This window comes from Saimiri boliviensis, chromosome 8 (genome assembly GCF_048565385.1).
Source record: "Saimiri boliviensis isolate mSaiBol1 chromosome 8, mSaiBol1.pri, whole genome shotgun sequence".
NCBI classification, from domain to species: domain Eukaryota; kingdom Metazoa; phylum Chordata; class Mammalia; order Primates; family Cebidae; genus Saimiri; species Saimiri boliviensis.
Genome location: NC_133456.1, coordinates 96,272,711 through 96,290,800, shown reverse-complemented (window position 1 = coordinate 96,290,800; position 18,090 = coordinate 96,272,711). Strand labels below are relative to the sequence as shown.

The 18,090-nt window shown below is 44.8% G+C and overlaps 1 protein-coding gene across 1 annotated transcript in view; it reads left to right on the top strand.

Annotated features, from left to right (window-relative positions):
- GAD2 (glutamate decarboxylase 2) overlaps positions 1-18,090 on the top strand; it is a 92,371-nt gene that overhangs the window by 18,859 nt on the left and 55,422 nt on the right. Inside the window, exon 8 of the mRNA XM_010341243.3 lies at positions 10,980-11,059. Coding sequence (XP_010339545.2) covers positions 10,980-11,059 — 80 coding nt within the window. The remainder of the gene's footprint in view (positions 1-10,979; positions 11,060-18,090) is intronic.

Sequence of the window (18,090 nt, the reverse complement as noted above, 5' to 3'; positions counted from 1 at the left end):
ACTCAGTGAGGAGAGGGAGGCCAGGGGTTACGACAGACGCTGCTTCGGGTGTTCTCTCTTCATGCACTTTGAGAGGCTTCCAAGGCTCAAGACTCCTGGAAAATCAAATGAGAACCTTGTAAAACTCATGCTTCAGTGTCTGGGACACAGGGAGCTCTGCATAAATATCAGCCAACTTTAAAAAACAACAACCTCAGCTGGGCTGAGTGGCTCACGCCTGTAATCCCAGCACTTCGGGAGGCTGAGGCAGGTGGATCACTTGAGGTCAGGCATTTGAGACTAGCCTAGTCAACATGGTGAAACTCTGTCTGTACTGAAAACACAAAAATTAGCCAGGCATGGTGGTGAGCGCCTGTAATTCCAGCTACTCGGGAGGCTGAGGTAGGAGAATCACTGGAACCTGGGAGGCAGAGGTTGCCATGAGCCAAGATCGCGCCATTGCACTCCAGCCTCGGTGACAGAGTGAGTGATACTCCGGAAACAAATCAAAACAAAATGAAACAGAAAGCCCTTGTTTCACCGATGAAGACACTAAATTCCAGAGGTGAGAGATGCCTTGTCTAGGGCGTTCATAGCCAGTCAATGGCAGAGCCAGATTTGAAGCCTCAATGATACCAACACTGCTCTTTTTAAACTTTTTTTTGTATTCAGTGTATTTTATTGAATTGAAAATTAATTCCTTTGATGTGTCATCTAAGGATAGGCTCTGGAGTCAGACAAACAAGGCTGAAATATTTGGCTTTATCATGTACTAGCTGTGTGACACTGAACGAGCCACTTCATCTCACTATGCCTCCATTTTCTAACCTGGGAAAGTCATACTGAGACTCCTCTATTACGATTATTGGAAGGGTTCTATTAGACACCACCACTGAAGAGGTTAGCATAGGGCCCAGCCCAACACTGCTCTTTCAGCTAGTGGCTTAAATGCCCTGAACACCTCTCTCTGGCTAGCTGCTCTAAATTCATTTGTAGCACCCTTTTTCAAATCCCATTTATCTTATTTTATTTTATTTTATTTTTTTGACACGGATTTCTCTCTCTGTCACTCAGGCTGGAGTACAGTGGCCATCTCAGCTCACTGCAACCTCTGCCTCCCGGGTTCAAGTGAGTCTCCTGCCTCAGTCTCCTGAGCAGCTGGGACTACAGGTGCACACCACCACACCAAGCTAACTTTTTGTATTTTTAGTAGAGACAGCTTCACTATGTTGTCCAGGCTGGTTTCAAACCCCTGACCTCAGGTGATCCACCTGCCTTGGCCTTCCAAAGTGCTGGGATTCAGGCATGAGCCACCACACCTGGCCCCATGTTGGTTATTCCTGTGCTAATATAATTTCCTGATCTACTGAACCAGATCACACTACTGGTCCCTTTTAATCTGAGCACTGAGTTTATAACTTAGCATGTTTAGAGCCATAGAGATGGAAGCGACGTGGAGAGACTCTGTGGTCTTCTGCATCCAACCAGAAACTTTTACATATTCATGAAGGGAAAAGTCATTTTGTTTTCTACGTGGCCCTTCTCTCTCTCTCTCTGTTGCACCCCACCAAAACTACCCACCTCTTTTCTAGACACCAATGCAGACTAGAACTCTGCTTAGCTGAGGAGGAGGATGAGCTATTCCATTTTGCTGCTTGTTTGAATCAACTGTTTTCTTGCAAAACTTGAATAAGACTAAATTAAACAACTAGTATTTCTGTGGCAAGCATTGAAGAGTTCCAAGATTACTTTTCTCTAAAATATAGAATCACAAGATCTCAGAAGTGAAAGCAAGCTTAAACATCCTTTGGTTTAACACATCCTTTACTGGAATCTCATCCCCTGGCTTAGCAAAAATTAACTCAATGAGTTTTAGGGTTTCTCTTGAAAGTAGGTTCAGAGGGGAGCTAAGATCCCAGCTCAATAGTTCACATCTCCAGTTCTGAATTCTTTGAAAGCCTAAACCATGAGCTCAATCCCAAATTCCTCTTATTTCTCATGTGGCACAAGCTCTTCCAGAAATAGCTTCCATGAAACAGCATAACCTCATCTAGGAAAAATGTTCTTCATAATCATAACAGTCACCGGATCTTTAGGCAAATCACCATCACTAACTCACTCCCCATTTCACACTCCAAGCCTGGCTCATGCCCACGTCTCCCGGAACCACTTGCCAATGTTCTGCCGAGGCCCCTTGTGACCTTGGCCCACTTCCGTGGGGAGGTATTTCTCAAAATTGCTTTATTTTAGTTTAGTTTATTATTTTACTTTAGAGACAGGATTTCACTCTCTTACCCAGGCTGGAGTGCAGTGGCATGATCATGGCTCACTGCAGCTTCAAACTCCTGTGCTCAAATGATCCTTTTGTCTCAGCCTCCCAAGTAGCTGGACCTACAGGCTTGAGTCACCACATCTTCAGAAAGATGACTTTCTTTTTATTTTTTCTTTTTGTTTGTTTGTTTATTTATTTATTTATTTATTTCTGAGATGGAGTCTTGTTCTTGTCGCCCAGGCTGGAGTACAATGGTGCAATCTCAACTCACTGCAACCTCCGCCTCCCGGATTCAAGCAATGCTCCTGACTCAGCCTCTCCAGGAGCTGGGATTACAGGCACCCACCACCACACCTGGATAGTTTTTGTATTTTTTAGTAGAGATGAGGTTTCACCATGTTGACCAGGCTGGGCTCAAACTTCTAACCTATGTGACCCACCCGCCTTGGCCTCCCAAAGTGCTAGGATTATAGGTATGAACCACTGTGCCCACCAAGAGAGATGACTTCACGTATCATTATTGGAGATGTTTTTAATTTCAAAAATAGATCTTTAAAAATTTTTTTAAATGTTGACCTCTTTGGAAACAGGGCTGTTTGGGCAATTTAGAAACATGACTTCCACAAAATGTATTGCTCCCTCTTAGGCAGAACTGACAGTGATTGAAATTGTGAGCTGGATCCATTGACCTTCAGCATCCCCGCTCTGCTGCTGCATTCCTACCGCCTTCTCACCTCAGGGTCCTCATCACTCGCATGTTATTTTCTCCTCTACCCAGTCCCATCCAAACCTCCTCTCAGGGAAGAGCCCGAAAGCCATGCTGAGATGTAAGCGATAGGTAAGACCTCCCCATTGCCTCTCCTGGGCATATTCCCATTGCAATTGGAGGCAAAGGTGGCAGGCGGTGAGGCACAAGCCAGCCACTGTGCAGAGAGATGCTTCCTTTCTTCCTTCCTTTCTTCCTGTAGTGCTGCAGGTACCAGGCTTTGCTTCTGGCATGGGGGAGAGAGCAGTGGGCAGAACATACCCAGTGCCTGCCTTCAGGGAGTGTTCTTGGCACTGGGAGAGAAAGCGAGGGGAAGGAGCCCCTGAGATCCATCCACGCCAGGTGACAGATGTTCCCTTGTTCCTAGTGCCAGGTCAAAAGTGACTGGACAGACTTATTGTTCTCCAGGTTAGTGATAAAGCCCATGAGCTTTGGAATTGATGAAATGGTAACAGACCCTGCTCTGCCACCTCCAGTGGCGTGTCCCTTTATTTCCTCTTCATCTATAAAATGGGGGTGATGTTACCCGGCTCCTGCAGTTGTGGGGAGGATGAAGCAAGATGATACATGGGAAGGGTACTGCACTGTGCGTGGCTCTCGGTGAGCCCCTCACAGATGACACTGTCATTACAGGAGCTGAGCCCAGCCAGGAGGTGAGACAGAGGCAGCAGGGAGAGTGGAGTCGAGGCCAATGATTTCCTTAAGAGGGATGTGCCCTTCCTCCCAAAGTGCCAGATCCACTCAAGGATCCACTGCCTTGGGAGAGTCCAGATGCTACTTGTATAATGTTGGGATTTCCTTACATACTCCATCTGGTATATATTTATTTTAAGAAATAAAGTGAGTTATTTGAGCATGGTGGCTCACGCCTGTAATCCCAGCACTTTGGGAGGCTGAAGTAGGCGGATCACCTGAGGTCAGGAGTTCAAGACCAGCCTGGCCAACATGGTGAGACTCTGTCTTTACTAAAAATACAAAAATTAGCCAGCCATGGTGGTGGCACCTCTAATCCCAGCTACTTGGGAGGCTGAGGCAGGAGAATTGCTTGAACCCAGGATGCGAAGGTAGCAGTGAGCTGAGATCATGCCACTGCACTCAAGGGTGACAAGGCAAGACTCCATCTCAAACACACACACATACACACACACACATGCGCACACACACATGCACACAGAGAGAGAGAGAGAGAGAGAGAGAGAGAAGAAAGAGTGAATTGACATGTATTTTGTTTGAAAATTTCAAAATGCCACTCAAGGTGAGGAGGGAGACCTGAGGACAGTATCACATTAGGTAGGAGGATGGGAGGATAGGAAGAAGGAAGGGCTACTCTTTTGGGGGATAGCCCAAAAATATGATATGTGAGATGCCTCACGTGCCACAGCTACACTGCTCTCATCAATTCTGCCAAGAGAAGCTTCATCATTGCACCTGAACAAACCATGGCTCAGCGTGAGAAAGTAATTTGCCTAACTAGAAGCAGGTGTCAAACCCTCATCATTGTGCCTCACATCACCTCTTTCCATTGCACACTTTGATTCACTCTTCGTGAGCCACATGTCTTGGAAATCACTGTTGTCCACAGAGATCAAAATGACTGAAGACATACTCAGTACTGATGTTCACATTTGTCACTGAAGGTCATTCTTGGATCTCTTTTCATTTAAACTAATCTGGTACACATCATTCCTTTCATTCAACACCTATTTAGGGTACAAGCTCACAGTGGGGCCACCTTGATCTACTAGTCAGAACTGAATGTGACTAATAAGATAGCAGCTTCACAGATGTGCCTGTCTACAGATCCACGTCACCTGTGAATCACACAGAGTCTCTAAAAATGTGTCTGAAATGTGTCTGGGTGGTCGCCTCCCCTCCAGATCGTAACAATTAGAAACCAGTGAGGTGATCTCCCAGAGCACAAGCTTCTTTGTAAATCCAGTTCTTTAGCAAGAGGTTATTCTTTCAGGCCAGTTGACAAGTAGAAGTAAGGACAGAGACAATCAGTCCTTCTAAGGCAGCTCTAGCTATCATTTCCCGCAAATCTTAGAGTGTATTGTATAGGAGCAAGCGAGTGGAGGTGTCAGAGGGTGTGAAGGAGGAGGGCAAGGGGATAAGGTTAGAACTGCAATTACTGAAGGACTAGGGGGTCATGAAGCATGAGGAAGGGTCAAAGAGGTGGATTCCAGCTCATTGATAGGCTGGGCTTCAAGATCTGCTTGTTGGGGACGATGTATAATGATCCCCATTCACTTCTGTTCATCGTTCCTCCCCATATATCCACTAATTCTACCCACAAAGGGTGTTGGTACAAAAGAATCAAGGCTGAGGACAATTGATCAGTGATGGATCTCAGAGCTGGAAGGTAGAATGCTTGATAGGATGTCAGAAGAGTTAAGAGCCAGTGTTTCCTTTCTCTTTATTTGAAGGTTGTGTTTTTTTCTTTCTTCCCCTGAGCAGCTGGCCTGGTTAGTAGGATCCCACAGTTGCCTCCAGCTTGGGCAGGACCCCATCTTAGGCCTTCTGGTGCAGGTGCCAGGAAGACCCCTGGACTTGCTTTTAGAATGGGCCTTATATTCCAGGCATTGTGGTCCACGGAGTCCACCATGGTCTGGCTCCGACCATCAGAGCCACATTTCAACATTGGAATTTGTGGCCAGATAGTTACAGCAATAAATAGAGACATTTATCTGTACTTGTTTTCTGAGTATGTGGTCAACAAATTCAACAAATATTTGTCAACTATACTCTGTGACAAAGTCTTCACCCTCATGCAGCCTTCTGTGTTCTCATAGTGGACACAAAGTAAACAAGTATTTGCAATAATGTCATCTGGTGATGAGATTAGGGTATTAGGTCAGCTATTTTACAGGATGGTCATAAAAATACCTCTGTGTGGAGGTGATATGTGAGCGGAGACCTATATTGAATGAGGGAGGAAACCATGTAAGTATTTGAAGGAAGATTTTCCAGGAAAATGAATTATAAGTACAAAGACCCAGAGGCATGAACAAGTTTAGCAAGCTCAGAGACCAGGAAGGCCAATGTACCAGGTAGACAGAGCGAGGGGAACGAGCACAGAACATGACATAGGGGAGGTATGCAGGCACTGAGGACTGTATTAATAATCTGTGTCCTCCAAGCCCAGCAGAGGCTTGTCCCTGAAACCCTGTGATCTGTTAGGCAGTCGAATCTCAGTCTCAGTTAAATATTTGGATGCAACTAGCAATGGCTTCAAAGAATTGATACAGCTTTCCAGATTTCTTATCTCTTTCTAATAGAGAAAGAGAAACCGAAATGCCAAGATTCTAAATTAGTTTGTCTCAGAGTTTTCTACCGCTCACCTTATTCTCCCACCATCCCTAAAGGGATTAGATTTACCGTCTCCATTAAAGAGTGAAGGAGCTCATGCTGCACCCTCCGGTCTAGGGCTAGGTGGGAGGGGGCCCTGCCCTCTCCAGCCTGATGCGCTCCTTCTCACTCACTATTACCCTGGATAATCTCAACCCACTCAAACCCAGAAGCCTGCTTATTTAATTACAAGTACTTATAATTATAAAATCCCTTATTTATTTGTGCATGTAAACTGTGTCTGGCTTACATTTACACACACACACACACACACACACACACACCCCTATATATATGTATATATATATAGGTGTGTGTATATATATATTTTTTTTCTTTTTTCTTTTTTGAGATGGAGTCTCACTCTTGTTGCCCAGGCTGGAGTGCAGTGAGTGGCACAGTCTTGGTTCACTGAAACCTCCACCTCTCCGGTTCAAGTGATTCTCCTGCCTCAGCCTCCCGAGTAGCTGGGACTACGGATGTTTGCCACTACGCCCAGCTAATTTTTTGTATTTTTAGTAAAAACGTGGTTTTACCGTGTCAGCCAGGATGGTCTCAATCTCCTGACCTCATGATTCACCTGCCTCAGCCTCCCAAAGTGCTGGTATTACAGGCGTGAGCCACCACGCCCGGCCACATATATATTTTTAATAGAGAAATTACTCTCTTAGGAGGTGGAGGTGGGCAGATCACCTGAGGTCAGGAGTTCAAGAACAGCCTGGCCAACATGGTGAAACCCTGTCTCTACTAAAAATACGAAAATTAGCCAGGTATGGTGGTGAGCGCCTGTAATCCCAGCTACTCGGGAGACTGAGGCAGGGGAATCACTTAAACCCAGGAGATGGCGGTTGCAGTGAGCTGAGATCAAGCTGCTGCACTCCAGCCTGGGCAACAGAGCAAGATTCCATCTCAGAGAGAGAGAGAGAAATTACTCTTCCATCAACCTTGAATTTTTCATTTAATAGAAAATAAAAATTATATGGGTTTTAATATCTGTGGCCCTTAAATAGAAATATGATTTAGTCCTAAATAAGCACTAGATTCTATTATCAAGGTTCTACTGTAATCTATCCCAAATCCAGGGAGGGGAGAGGGTGTTCTCATTGGCTTATTCCCCAGTCATTCTGTTGAAGAATGACTGATTATTACAAGAGTCTTGATTATTTGGGGACAAATTTGAATTCTTGTAGCTTTCAAGTTTTGTTCAGAATTGTGTCTTCTGAAGCCATTAAAGAGTAAACGAGCTCATGCCTCACCCTCCCATCTAGGGCTAGGTGGAATAGGATGCCACCCTCTCCAGCCTGATGTGCTCCACAGCAGCCGATCCGCCAGTCCCAGCCCAGGCACAGCCCTTCACCTGAAGGCCACCCACATCACATACCCCTAATGCCTTCTGCTCGTGGCAAGACACCCTCTAGGTTCTCTCTAGAGACCTGCTTTCCAGCCTTCTCAGCATCCAGGCAGCTGCTCTTCAGACACTGTTCTCCTCTGGTTCATCAACAAGTAGTTCCATTCAGCATGGTGCTAAGGAGTAAAAATGACTGTCCACATGTTGTCTTGCCAGCCCAGAGAGACATGCCATTTAAGCTATCTTCACTGTTTCTCCCTCATTAGGTAGATTGCTTTTTCCTGTCAAGTTTCTTCCTCTCCATGGGTCCCTTGCTATTTGTGAACAACATTAAGCTATTTCTCTGCTCCCTTTCCTCAAAATATAAACAGACTCGGTGTTTGCCACCTAATTTTCTTTTTCATGCCTCATCTCACCTTTGTTCCCTGTCTTTAAGCTTTCTATTTGGGCATGTGTTTTTCTTTAAATTTGCAGCATTTGGTGCCGTGATCAATTATCCTGGGTAATTGCTCCTCATTTAAGAACCCCTATTCTTTCTCATTAAAGACCAGACAAGAATACGTCCTCCCATTGACCAGGTGCACCAGGTCTCTTACTTATCTCCAGTTCACCCTTTTGCAGTTTAGTGCTTAAGAGCTCATTCACAGAGGGGCGTAATTTGAGTGGCTTGCCTGACTTGCTTAGTCAGGGCAGCTGGCTATTCTGTTCTGTTCCCTCTGGCTGTAAAAGACTTAGCTTGCCTCTGAGCTCCTTCTCTTGAGGGTCGCCCAGGGCTCTGCTAAATGCACAAAAAAGAACATTTTTTTTTTTTTTTTTTGGTGGGGGAGGTCATGTATCTTTACAAACCTTGATCTAATTAAGCTTTCTCCTCTAGTTCCCAGTTATCTCCGTAATGACTGTCCACTTTGTCATTCTGAGGTTGTAAAATGAGGCTAATGGGCCTTTCTCATTGCTTCTAGCTGCACTGGGCTTGTCAAACTCCACAGCTCTTTGATTGGTCCTCATTCGTTGCTGCTGTTAGAAATGTGATTTCTTGGTGATGAGACATACCCACTAAAAATATGTGTGTTAAGAGTTCCCGTGCTGTCTGAGAATTCAGATGAGTACAAAAGTGGGTATTCAAAGAGAGAGGACCCTCTTTGGATCCGTAACTTAAAATTCTAGTCAGCAGCGCTTTGGAGATGTAAATTGAGGAAGCAGCTCTCCTTTCGGACAGCTTAATGATCTGTAGTTAATAGTAAGAGGCTGATGGGCAGATGCAGTACAGCTGGGCTTAGGTTAGCATTTCTCAGCAATCAAATGGCACAGTGATTACAACCATTGAGACACACAGTCCCACCCGGAATCATAACCAAAGGCACAAAGACTTCGGCGGGAGGTTGGCAGTGTGGCCTGCTCTGTACACACAGACAAGTCATTCTGCCCCAGCCAGTAATTGATGCCTCTTTTTTAAAGACTGACTCAGGCTTGGCAGTTGCCTATGCAACAAATAGCCCCTCCAGCAACTCTGGGATAAAGAGTGCTAGATTTGGGGTCACTTGTCCTCTTACCCGAATGCACCCAGTTTCACAGAACTTGGGCGAAACTGAGTGTAACTTCTCAGTATCAAATAAGTGATATAACACACAGCTGCTGGAGGTGGTTTATGTATTCTTATGCCTGGTATTTAAAATTTGGCTTGTAGTTACTGTGTGTTGAGTTATCGGATCCATTTACAATTTCCAGCATCTTTCCAACATCCCTCAAAAATCCCTACAGGAACAAAAAATAAATAAACAACCCCATTCAAAAATGGGCAGAGGACTTAAATAGACATTTCTCCAGAGAAGAAGTGCAAATGGCCACTAAGCACATGATGCTAAGCACAAGATGTTCAGCATCACTGGTCATTAGGGAAATGCAAATCCGAAGCTTAATGAGTTGCCATCTCTCATTCATTAGGATGACTATTATCAAAAAACAGAAAATTACGCTTCTTGGTGAGGATGTGCAGAAATTGGAAACCTTGTGCGCCAAGAGTGGGAATGTAAAACGGCACAGCCATGATGGAACACTGTATGGATGTTCCTCAAAAAGTCAAAAATAGAAGTGTGGTATGATCTAGCAAAGTCTAGCTACTCAAAGCAATTGAAAGCAGAGTCTGGAAGAGGCAGCTGTACCCCCATGTGTCACAGTAGCTTATTAACAATAGCCACAAGGTAGAAGCAACCTGTGTCTACAAATGTGGTATGTACATGCAATGTCATTCAGCCTTAAAAGGGAAGGAAATTCTCACACATGCTACAACATGGGTGAGCCTTGAGGACATTATACTAAGTTAAATAAGCCAGTTACAAAAAGTCAAATACTGTGAGTTCCACTTATATGAGGTACCTAGAATAGTCAAATTCAGAGGCAGAAAATGAAATGGTAGTTTTCAGGTGCTGGGGTGGGGAGAATGTTTAATGGGTATGGAGTTTTAGTTTTGCCAGATGAAAAGAGTTCTGAAAATGGATGCAGGTGATGGTTTGCATAACACTGAATATCCTTAAAGTCACTGAAATGTAGACTTAAAAATGGTTAATAAGGCTGGGCATGGTGGCTCCTGCCTGTAATCCCAGCACTTTGGGAGGTTGAGGTGGGCGGATCACCTGAGGTCGGGAGTGTGAGACCAGTCTGGCCAACATGGTGAAACCCCATCTCTACCAAAAATATCAAAAAGTAGCCAGGCATAGTGTCGGGCACCTGTAATCCCAGCTACCTGGGAGGCTGGGACAGGAGAATTACTTGAATCTGGGAGTGAGGGTTGCAGTGAGCCAAGATTGTACCATTGCACTCCAGCCTGGGCGATGAGAGCAAAACTCCATCTCAAAAAAAAAAAAAAAAAAGTTACTAACACAGAGTGGGGCCAGTTGGGAGGCAGGGTGGGTGGAGAGAGCATTGGGAAAAATAGCTAATGCATGCTGGGCTTAATACCTATGTAATGAGTTGATAGGTACAGCAAACCACCATGGCACACGTTTACCCGTGTAACAAACCTGCACATGTACCCTGGAACTTAAAAATAAAAAAATAATTAAATACAAATGGTTTAGATGGTATTTAAGTTATGTTTGTTTCACTACAGTTTTTTAAAAAGCACAAGTGAAGGGTGCTATCTTCTCTCAGCAGCCCAGGCTTTGGAGGAATACTAGAAATCAAAGGAGAAAAGAAAACAGAAAACAGCCAATGGAATGGATCTTGTCTTTATATGGAACTAATTGCAAATATATGTATTTTTCTTACAGAGTCATTTTTCTCTCAAGAAGGGAGCTGCAGCCTTAGGAATTGGAACAGACAGCGTGATTCTGATTAAATGTGATGAGAGGTGAGAATGCATCTCTAACTCTGTTGGTTAGCAATTTGCTAATTCCACACAAGTAGTGCCTTTCAGTCTGAAAATAGGACCATGGGCAGCAAGTCGGCCTCCCTCCCAGCCTTTGCCACTCTTCGTTTCTTTTTAACATGGGCTCCTGCTTCTAGTGCTCAGATGTGGTTCCTTGACGCCATGGAGTCTTCCATGTCAAGGAGTCAAGGGAGATTCAGCCCTTGACACAATCTAAACCTTTGTTAAATCAGTCAGAATATTCAACACCAAGAAAGCGCAGAAGGACATTCATCACCTAGGCAGCTGGCAACAGCAGGCAAATAGGAGCACTGATTTATGGAGGTGTCATCACTTTGGGCACCATAGATTGTGTAAGCTTGATGGGGTGATTACAGGAGGGGGTGTAGTTCAGGGAGCATGAGGTAAACAATGCACCAGCAACTCAACAACTGGAACCAAAGGACTCAGGAAAAATCTCTGTCTTAATTGACACCCGAACTTCACAGGTACTCTGGGATTCAGTGTGGTGTTTTGTGGGGGAGGTTTAAAAGCACTTTGAGGATGTCCACATAAAGTATCACCGACCTACAGGCCTGAAACCTACTAAAAATTAGATTCAGTCTCTAAAGTTTGAGTAAGAATTTTCACTAAATTTAAAGGAAGCCACTCAATTAGCCATTTATTTATTTATTTGTGTTTATTAGTCAGATGTGTAGTGATTGCCCACCATGTCACTAGCCTCTAGAAAAGCATAATATGGTGGTCCTGGTTCCCTGCAGGATGTGAGCCAGGTGGGAAAAGGCACTTGTTGTCAGGAGATGGCTACATGGTTGAACTGCATGGCATGAAGTGTACATTTGAACATTGAGAAGACATAGAAAGCATCATGCAACAGGCAGGAATTGAGCTGGATTTTTAAAATTAGAAGTGAGTTGGATAAGTGGAGGGAGAGGCAAGGGCAGGTGCAGAAGATTGAATGCCAGCAGCAAAGCTGTTACAGGAAAGGGGTCCCAAGACAGACCCCAAGAGAGGGTTCTTGCATCTTGCACAAGAAGGAATTCAGGGCGAGTCCAGAGAGTAAAGTGAAAGTGAGTTTATTAGGAAAGTAAAGGAATAAAAGAATGGCTACCCCATAGACAGGGCAGCCTGGAGGCTGCTGGTTGCCCATTTTCATCTTGACGATAAATGGGGGGTGGATTATTCATCTCTCCCCTTTTTAGACCATGTAGGGTAACTTCCTGACATTGTCATGACATTCATAAACCCTCATGGTGCTGGTGAAAGTGTAGCAGTGAGGAGGATGACCAGAAGTCACTCTCATGGTCATCTTGGATTTGGTGGGTTTTGGCAAGGTCTTTATGACCTGTCTCTTGTACTGACCTTCTATCTCATCCTGTGACTTAGAATGCCTTCACTGTCTGGGAATGCAGCCCAGGAAGTCTCAGCCTCAGTTTCCCCAGCCCCTATTCAAGATGGAGTTGCTCTGCTTCGCATGCCTCTGACAAACTACAGAAGGAGGAATGAGTGCCTTGCGGGGCTCTAGAAGCCAAGCCTTAGCAGAGGCATGGGGAAGGGGCAGCCATGGCAAATACCATTGTTTACATGGAATTCAGAAAGCTCTAAAATCCATCTAGGCACTGTGGCTCATGCCTGTAATCCTAACACTTTGAGAGGCTGAGGCAGGCAGATCACCTGAGGTCAGGAGTTCAAGACCAGCCTGGCCAACATGGTGAAACCCTGTCTCTACTGAAAATACAAAAATTAGCTGGGTGTGGTGGTGTACACCTGTGGTCCCAGCTACTTAGGAGACTGAGACAGGAGAATCACTTAAACCCAGGAGGCGGAGGTTGCAAGGAGACGAGATCATGAAACTGCACTCCAGCCTGGGCAACAAAGCAAGACTCCATTTCAAAAAAAAAAAAAAAAAGATAGAAAGAAGGAAGGAAGGAAGGAAGGAAGGGAAGGAAAGTCTAAAAACAGCCATATTTACCTCTGTTACTGAACGAAACTGAGGTTTGTTCGCCAGCAGCAGTGAGGCCAAACATCCACACAGAGATTTACAGCAGGAGGAAGGAGGACATTTATTTGCAGGGCTCCAAGCAAGAATTGAGCACTCATGCTGAAGACTTGACCTCCCCAATGGCGTGCAGGTAGGGGTTTTTAAAGGCAGGGATAATTTCAGGAAGGCTGAAGTTACAGGCAAATTACAAATCAATCCATGGAGGTTACACATCAGTTTGGCCCGAAAGGGTGGGATATCTTGAAGTGGGGAATTACAGGACGTAGGTGAATTCAAAGGTTTTCAGATTTGCAGTGGGTTAAGGAAGAGAAGTCTTTGTTTAACAATTTGGGGTCAGCAGAAAAGAATGCTAGCCCTGGCTCAGAGGTGCGCCTCCCTCCAGGCCCTTCAGGAAGAAATTTAGAACAAAGAAAGGTGGTCAGAGTTCAGACCTCGGTTTCCCGTTTCCCCTCCTCTGAGGTCTATGATCCATTTAGTAGGAGTCCTGGAGTCCTGGCTTCTGAAAAACAACCCAAGGACATATGTTAAGATGTTACCTTTAGTTTTCACAGGGAATCAAATATCCTGTGCTTCTAAATTGCTCAGCTATTGCTTTAAGGATATATGTTAAGATGTTACCTTTACTTTCTAGGTTTTGTTGTTGTTATTTTAGATGGAGTCTTGCTCTGTTGCCCAGGCTGGAGTACAGTGGTGTGATCACTGCTCACTGCAACCTCTGCCTCCCAGGTTCAAGCATTTCTCCTGCCTCAGTCTCCTGAGTAGCTGGAATTACAGGCATCTGCCACCACACCCAGCAAATTTTTTTGTATTTTTAGTAGAGACAGGGTTTCACTGCTTGGCTAGGCTGGTTTCAAACTCCTGACCTCAAGTGATCCGCCCACCTCAGCCTCCCAAAGTGCTAGGATTACAGGCGTGAGCCACCATGCCCAGCCTTACCTTTAGTTTCTATAGGGAATCAAATATCCTCTGGTTCTAACTTCCTCGGAAGTTGCTGGTTTACTTCTCGGGGCTAGCTAGTGCCTGGAATTTCCCTAGAAGGAACCTGTTTCCCTTTATTTCCAGACTTAGGAATGTTGTCTGAAGGCCACTAAAAGGGCTCCCTGCCCCACTCAGCTCTGGATGATGAGGTTAAAGAAGCTTACCGCTTTCCTGTTTACACCTGTTTATATTGCCTGGTTTTGTTTGTTGACAGACATACCTTTGCCATGGGAGTTGGGTTTTTGTTTTTGTTTTTGTTTTTTTGGTGGGGGGCAAGGTGAGCTAAAGTTAGGATTTAAGCTGGATAGGTCTGGAAATGAAGTAACTGGAAAGAATTTTCATTAAAGAAGAACACGAGTGAAGCCGCCCTTCAGGAGGCAAAAAAGCAGGAGGATCTCCAGTCAGGAAGGCCCGTGGGAGGCCCTAGCAGCAGACAGACATTCATGATAAAAGAACAGAGCAAGGCAAACACAATTTGGAAAAGAAAATAAATTGCCTCTTTTTTGGTTTTGGGTGGCCGGGAATGGAGTCTCGCTCTGTCGTCCAGGCTGGAGTGCAGTGGCATAATCTTGGCTCACTGCAACCTCTGCTTCCTGGTTCCTGGGTTCAAGTGATTATTCTCCTCAGTTTCCCAAGTAGCTGGGACTACAGGTGCATGCAACCACACCTGGCTATAGTTTTTGTATTTTTAGTAGAGATGGGATTTCACCATGTTGGCCAGGCTGGTCTCGAACTTCTAACCTCAAACAATCTGCCCACCTTGGCCTCCCAAAGTGCTGGGGTTACAAACGTGAGCCACTGTGCCCGGCCTGCCTCATATTTTTAAGGCTACCAGTGTTCCTCACTAGCAGGTACTTAAGAATTGAGATTTGAGGAAAAAACTGGCTTTTTAAAATGTGAAGAATAAATGCTTAGATGACTTTAAAGCTTTCTTAATCTGTAGTTGATCTGTTATGAGTGAGGAGCCTGGAGTTCAAGGAAGAATCACCTAGAGGGGCCCTGGCCCGCTGGCCTAGGCAGTCTTCCTTGCTAGCCTCCAGTGAATCCCATGGGGCCGAGAGGTGACTGGCAGAGCAGTAGGGGCTCTTGACTCCAGTCTTCAAAGCATCGGTATCACTGCTTCTACTACCGTGAAAATCCGGTGCGACAGCAGAAGTGGTCTTGGGTGGGCCCACCAAGCCAGCCAGCTGGGTTGTCATGGGAATAAGAGGCCGGCCTGAGGACATCTGCCTGTCTGAAGGCATCGCTCTGCTCGCACGAGAAGTGTAGGCCTAGAAGAAGGAAGATCAAGAAGGGAAAACAGAGGAGTGGTGGGGAAAGGGACCATGGACAGGGCTTCCGGGACAGAGGCAGGTGGAGTTCGCCATGCACCACCAGGAGACCAGGAGGGCAGGGAAGGGGGCAGGAGGGGGATGCTGGAGAGCCGGTGGGGCCTACCACCAGTGACTGGCCAGGGGGCCTCAAACGTGGAAGTTAAAGAATTTTATTTCAACAATTTTTTTTTAAGACATGGGGTCTTGCTCTTCACCTAGGCTGCAGTGCAGTAGAGTGCAGTAGCTCACTGCAACCTTGAATTCCTAGACTCAAGCAATTCTCCCCTATCAGCTTCCCAAGTAGCTGGGACAACAGGCCCACGCTGCTATACCCAGCTCATTTTTGTTTGTTTGTTTTAGAGTTGGAGTCTCACTCACTATGTTGCCTAGGATGGTCTTGAACTTCTAGCCTCAAATAATCCTCTCATCTCACTCTCCCAAGTGGCCGGGATGAGTCATCACACCCTGCTTAATTCAACAATTTTAGAAGTCATTAGGACAACTGAAATAGAATGCTGAAAAGCATGCTTTTTTCAGAAAATGGCTCACTCTCTCGTGTCCCTGTCTACTCACATAAACCCCTTGGGAGAGACAGAGGGAAAGGGGCCCCTGAGCAGCTAGGGCTGGGGGCTTTTTCCCTTTCTGCTCCTAAGCTTTGTGGGGGGTGGAGGAAGGAGGAAGGGCCAGGAGAGGAAGAAGGAAGAAACAAGGAAATAGGAAAGAGCAAGCAGGATAAGAAAAAAAGGGGGGAAAAATACGGACTAGGAGAGAAATAAGGGAGGAAAGAAGGAGAAAAATAAGAGAAATAAGGAGAGAAAAGTTTGTGGCAGAAAATAAGAAGTAAAGCAAGGGGGAGAGATGTCGAGGGCAATGAGTGGGAGCCACAAACATAGTGAGATCTTTAAAAGGAATGAATGACGTTATTTACGATTTAAAAAGCAATACACGCTTACTTAAAAAAAAAAAAAACAGAACAGAGAAAAATCATAGTTCCATTATACAAAGATCATCACTAATACCACATTGGTGTCTAAACCTTTGAAGCGCTTTTTCTAAGCATAGAAGTTTTTTCTTTTTTTTTTCCTTTTTTCCTCTTATACATTTTTGATCATGTTTCTTTTTCTTCTTTTCTTTTTTCGAGACGGAGTCTCGCTGTGTTGCCCAGGGTGGAGTGCGGTGCCGTGATCTCGGCTCACTACACCTTCTGCCTCCGGGGTTCAAGTGATTCTCCTGCCTCAGCCTCCTGAGTAGCTGAGATTACAGGCACCTGCTATGATGCCTGGCTAATTTTTGTATTTTTAGGAGAGACAGGGTTTTACTGTGTTGGCTAGGCTGGTCTTGAACTCATGGCCTCAGCCTCCCAAAGTGCTGGGATTACAGGCATAAGCCACCATGCCCGGCCTCATGTTTCTTTTTCTAGCTAGACATAACATGAGTATTTTTCCACATGATTACAAACACAAACACACTTAACTGTATAATATTTTAGATATGACTATGTCAGAAAGCACTGAAGTACATTTAGAGAGCTGGATTTGGAGCTGAATTATTTAAATTCCAGTCTCAGCTCCAGCACTAGCCTGGGCAAATGCCTGTCTGTGCCTCAGCTTCTTTATCTGAAAAAACAAAAAAGTAATGGCACCTGCTTCATAGGATTGTTATAAAGATTAAATGTGTTGACAAATGTAAAATGCTAAAAACAATCCAACAATGGGATAAGTCCAAAATATCAGTCCCCTCCATACATGTTTCTGTTTCTCATGTTACGGTTACAAATAACCTTTATATCCTTCAGTGAATGTCCTTATGTGTCCATGGCTTCTCCATTTTGACAATGTCTTTGTATTCTTACTAACTTAAATCATATGAATGTTTTTAAGGAAAGGGATGCATCAGATACACCTTGCAAAAGATTTTGTCAGTTTGTTCTCCTAGCAGCATTATATAAGAATATGTTCGAAAAAAATTTAACTGTGCTATTAGCTACATGCCATCATTGGCTCTCTATTGATAATTCACGTCATCTTTATGACATGAGTTTAAGACCAAGGGCCTGGCCCTAATGGTTTAAGTGACATTGAAGTGTTTGGGCTCAGCAGCTAAGGGGAAAGTCTCGGACAGTCATTTGTAGTCACCATTGGGGTCAGAATCAATTAAAACACTCTCGGCAGCCATTTTATTTTTATTATCAAGTCCTTGTAAAAGTCAGATGTACAGTTCAGTACATCATGTAAGGCTGACAAGGTGAGTGCCTTCATGCTTGTTTCCTGTAATGTGCTTTGTAAAGCTCATTCAGCCTTCCCAAAACAAAAGCCTGCACCTGCTCTCTATGGCTTTCATTTCTTCCAGTTACCCTTTCCTACCACACATTAGTCTATCAGTGGCTGGGGTGATGGGTTTTATTGTATTCTGCATACAGTTGACTTGATTGAAGGTTCACAACTGAAAAGAAATGTCCCAGTGAAAGAGAATGGTCTGTGTCTTTGTAACAATAACCAAAGCTGCACGTGGAAGAAGATCCTGTGACGTACACCCTTTTTTTTTTTTTTTTTTTGAGACAAAGTCTCATTCTGTCACCCCAGGCTGGAGTGCAGTGGTGCAATCTCAGCTCACTGCAGCCTCTGCCTCCCAGATTCAAGAGAGCCTCCTGCCTCAGCCTCCCTAGTAACTGGAATTACAAGTGTGTGCCACCACATCCAGCTGATTTTTGTATTTTTAGT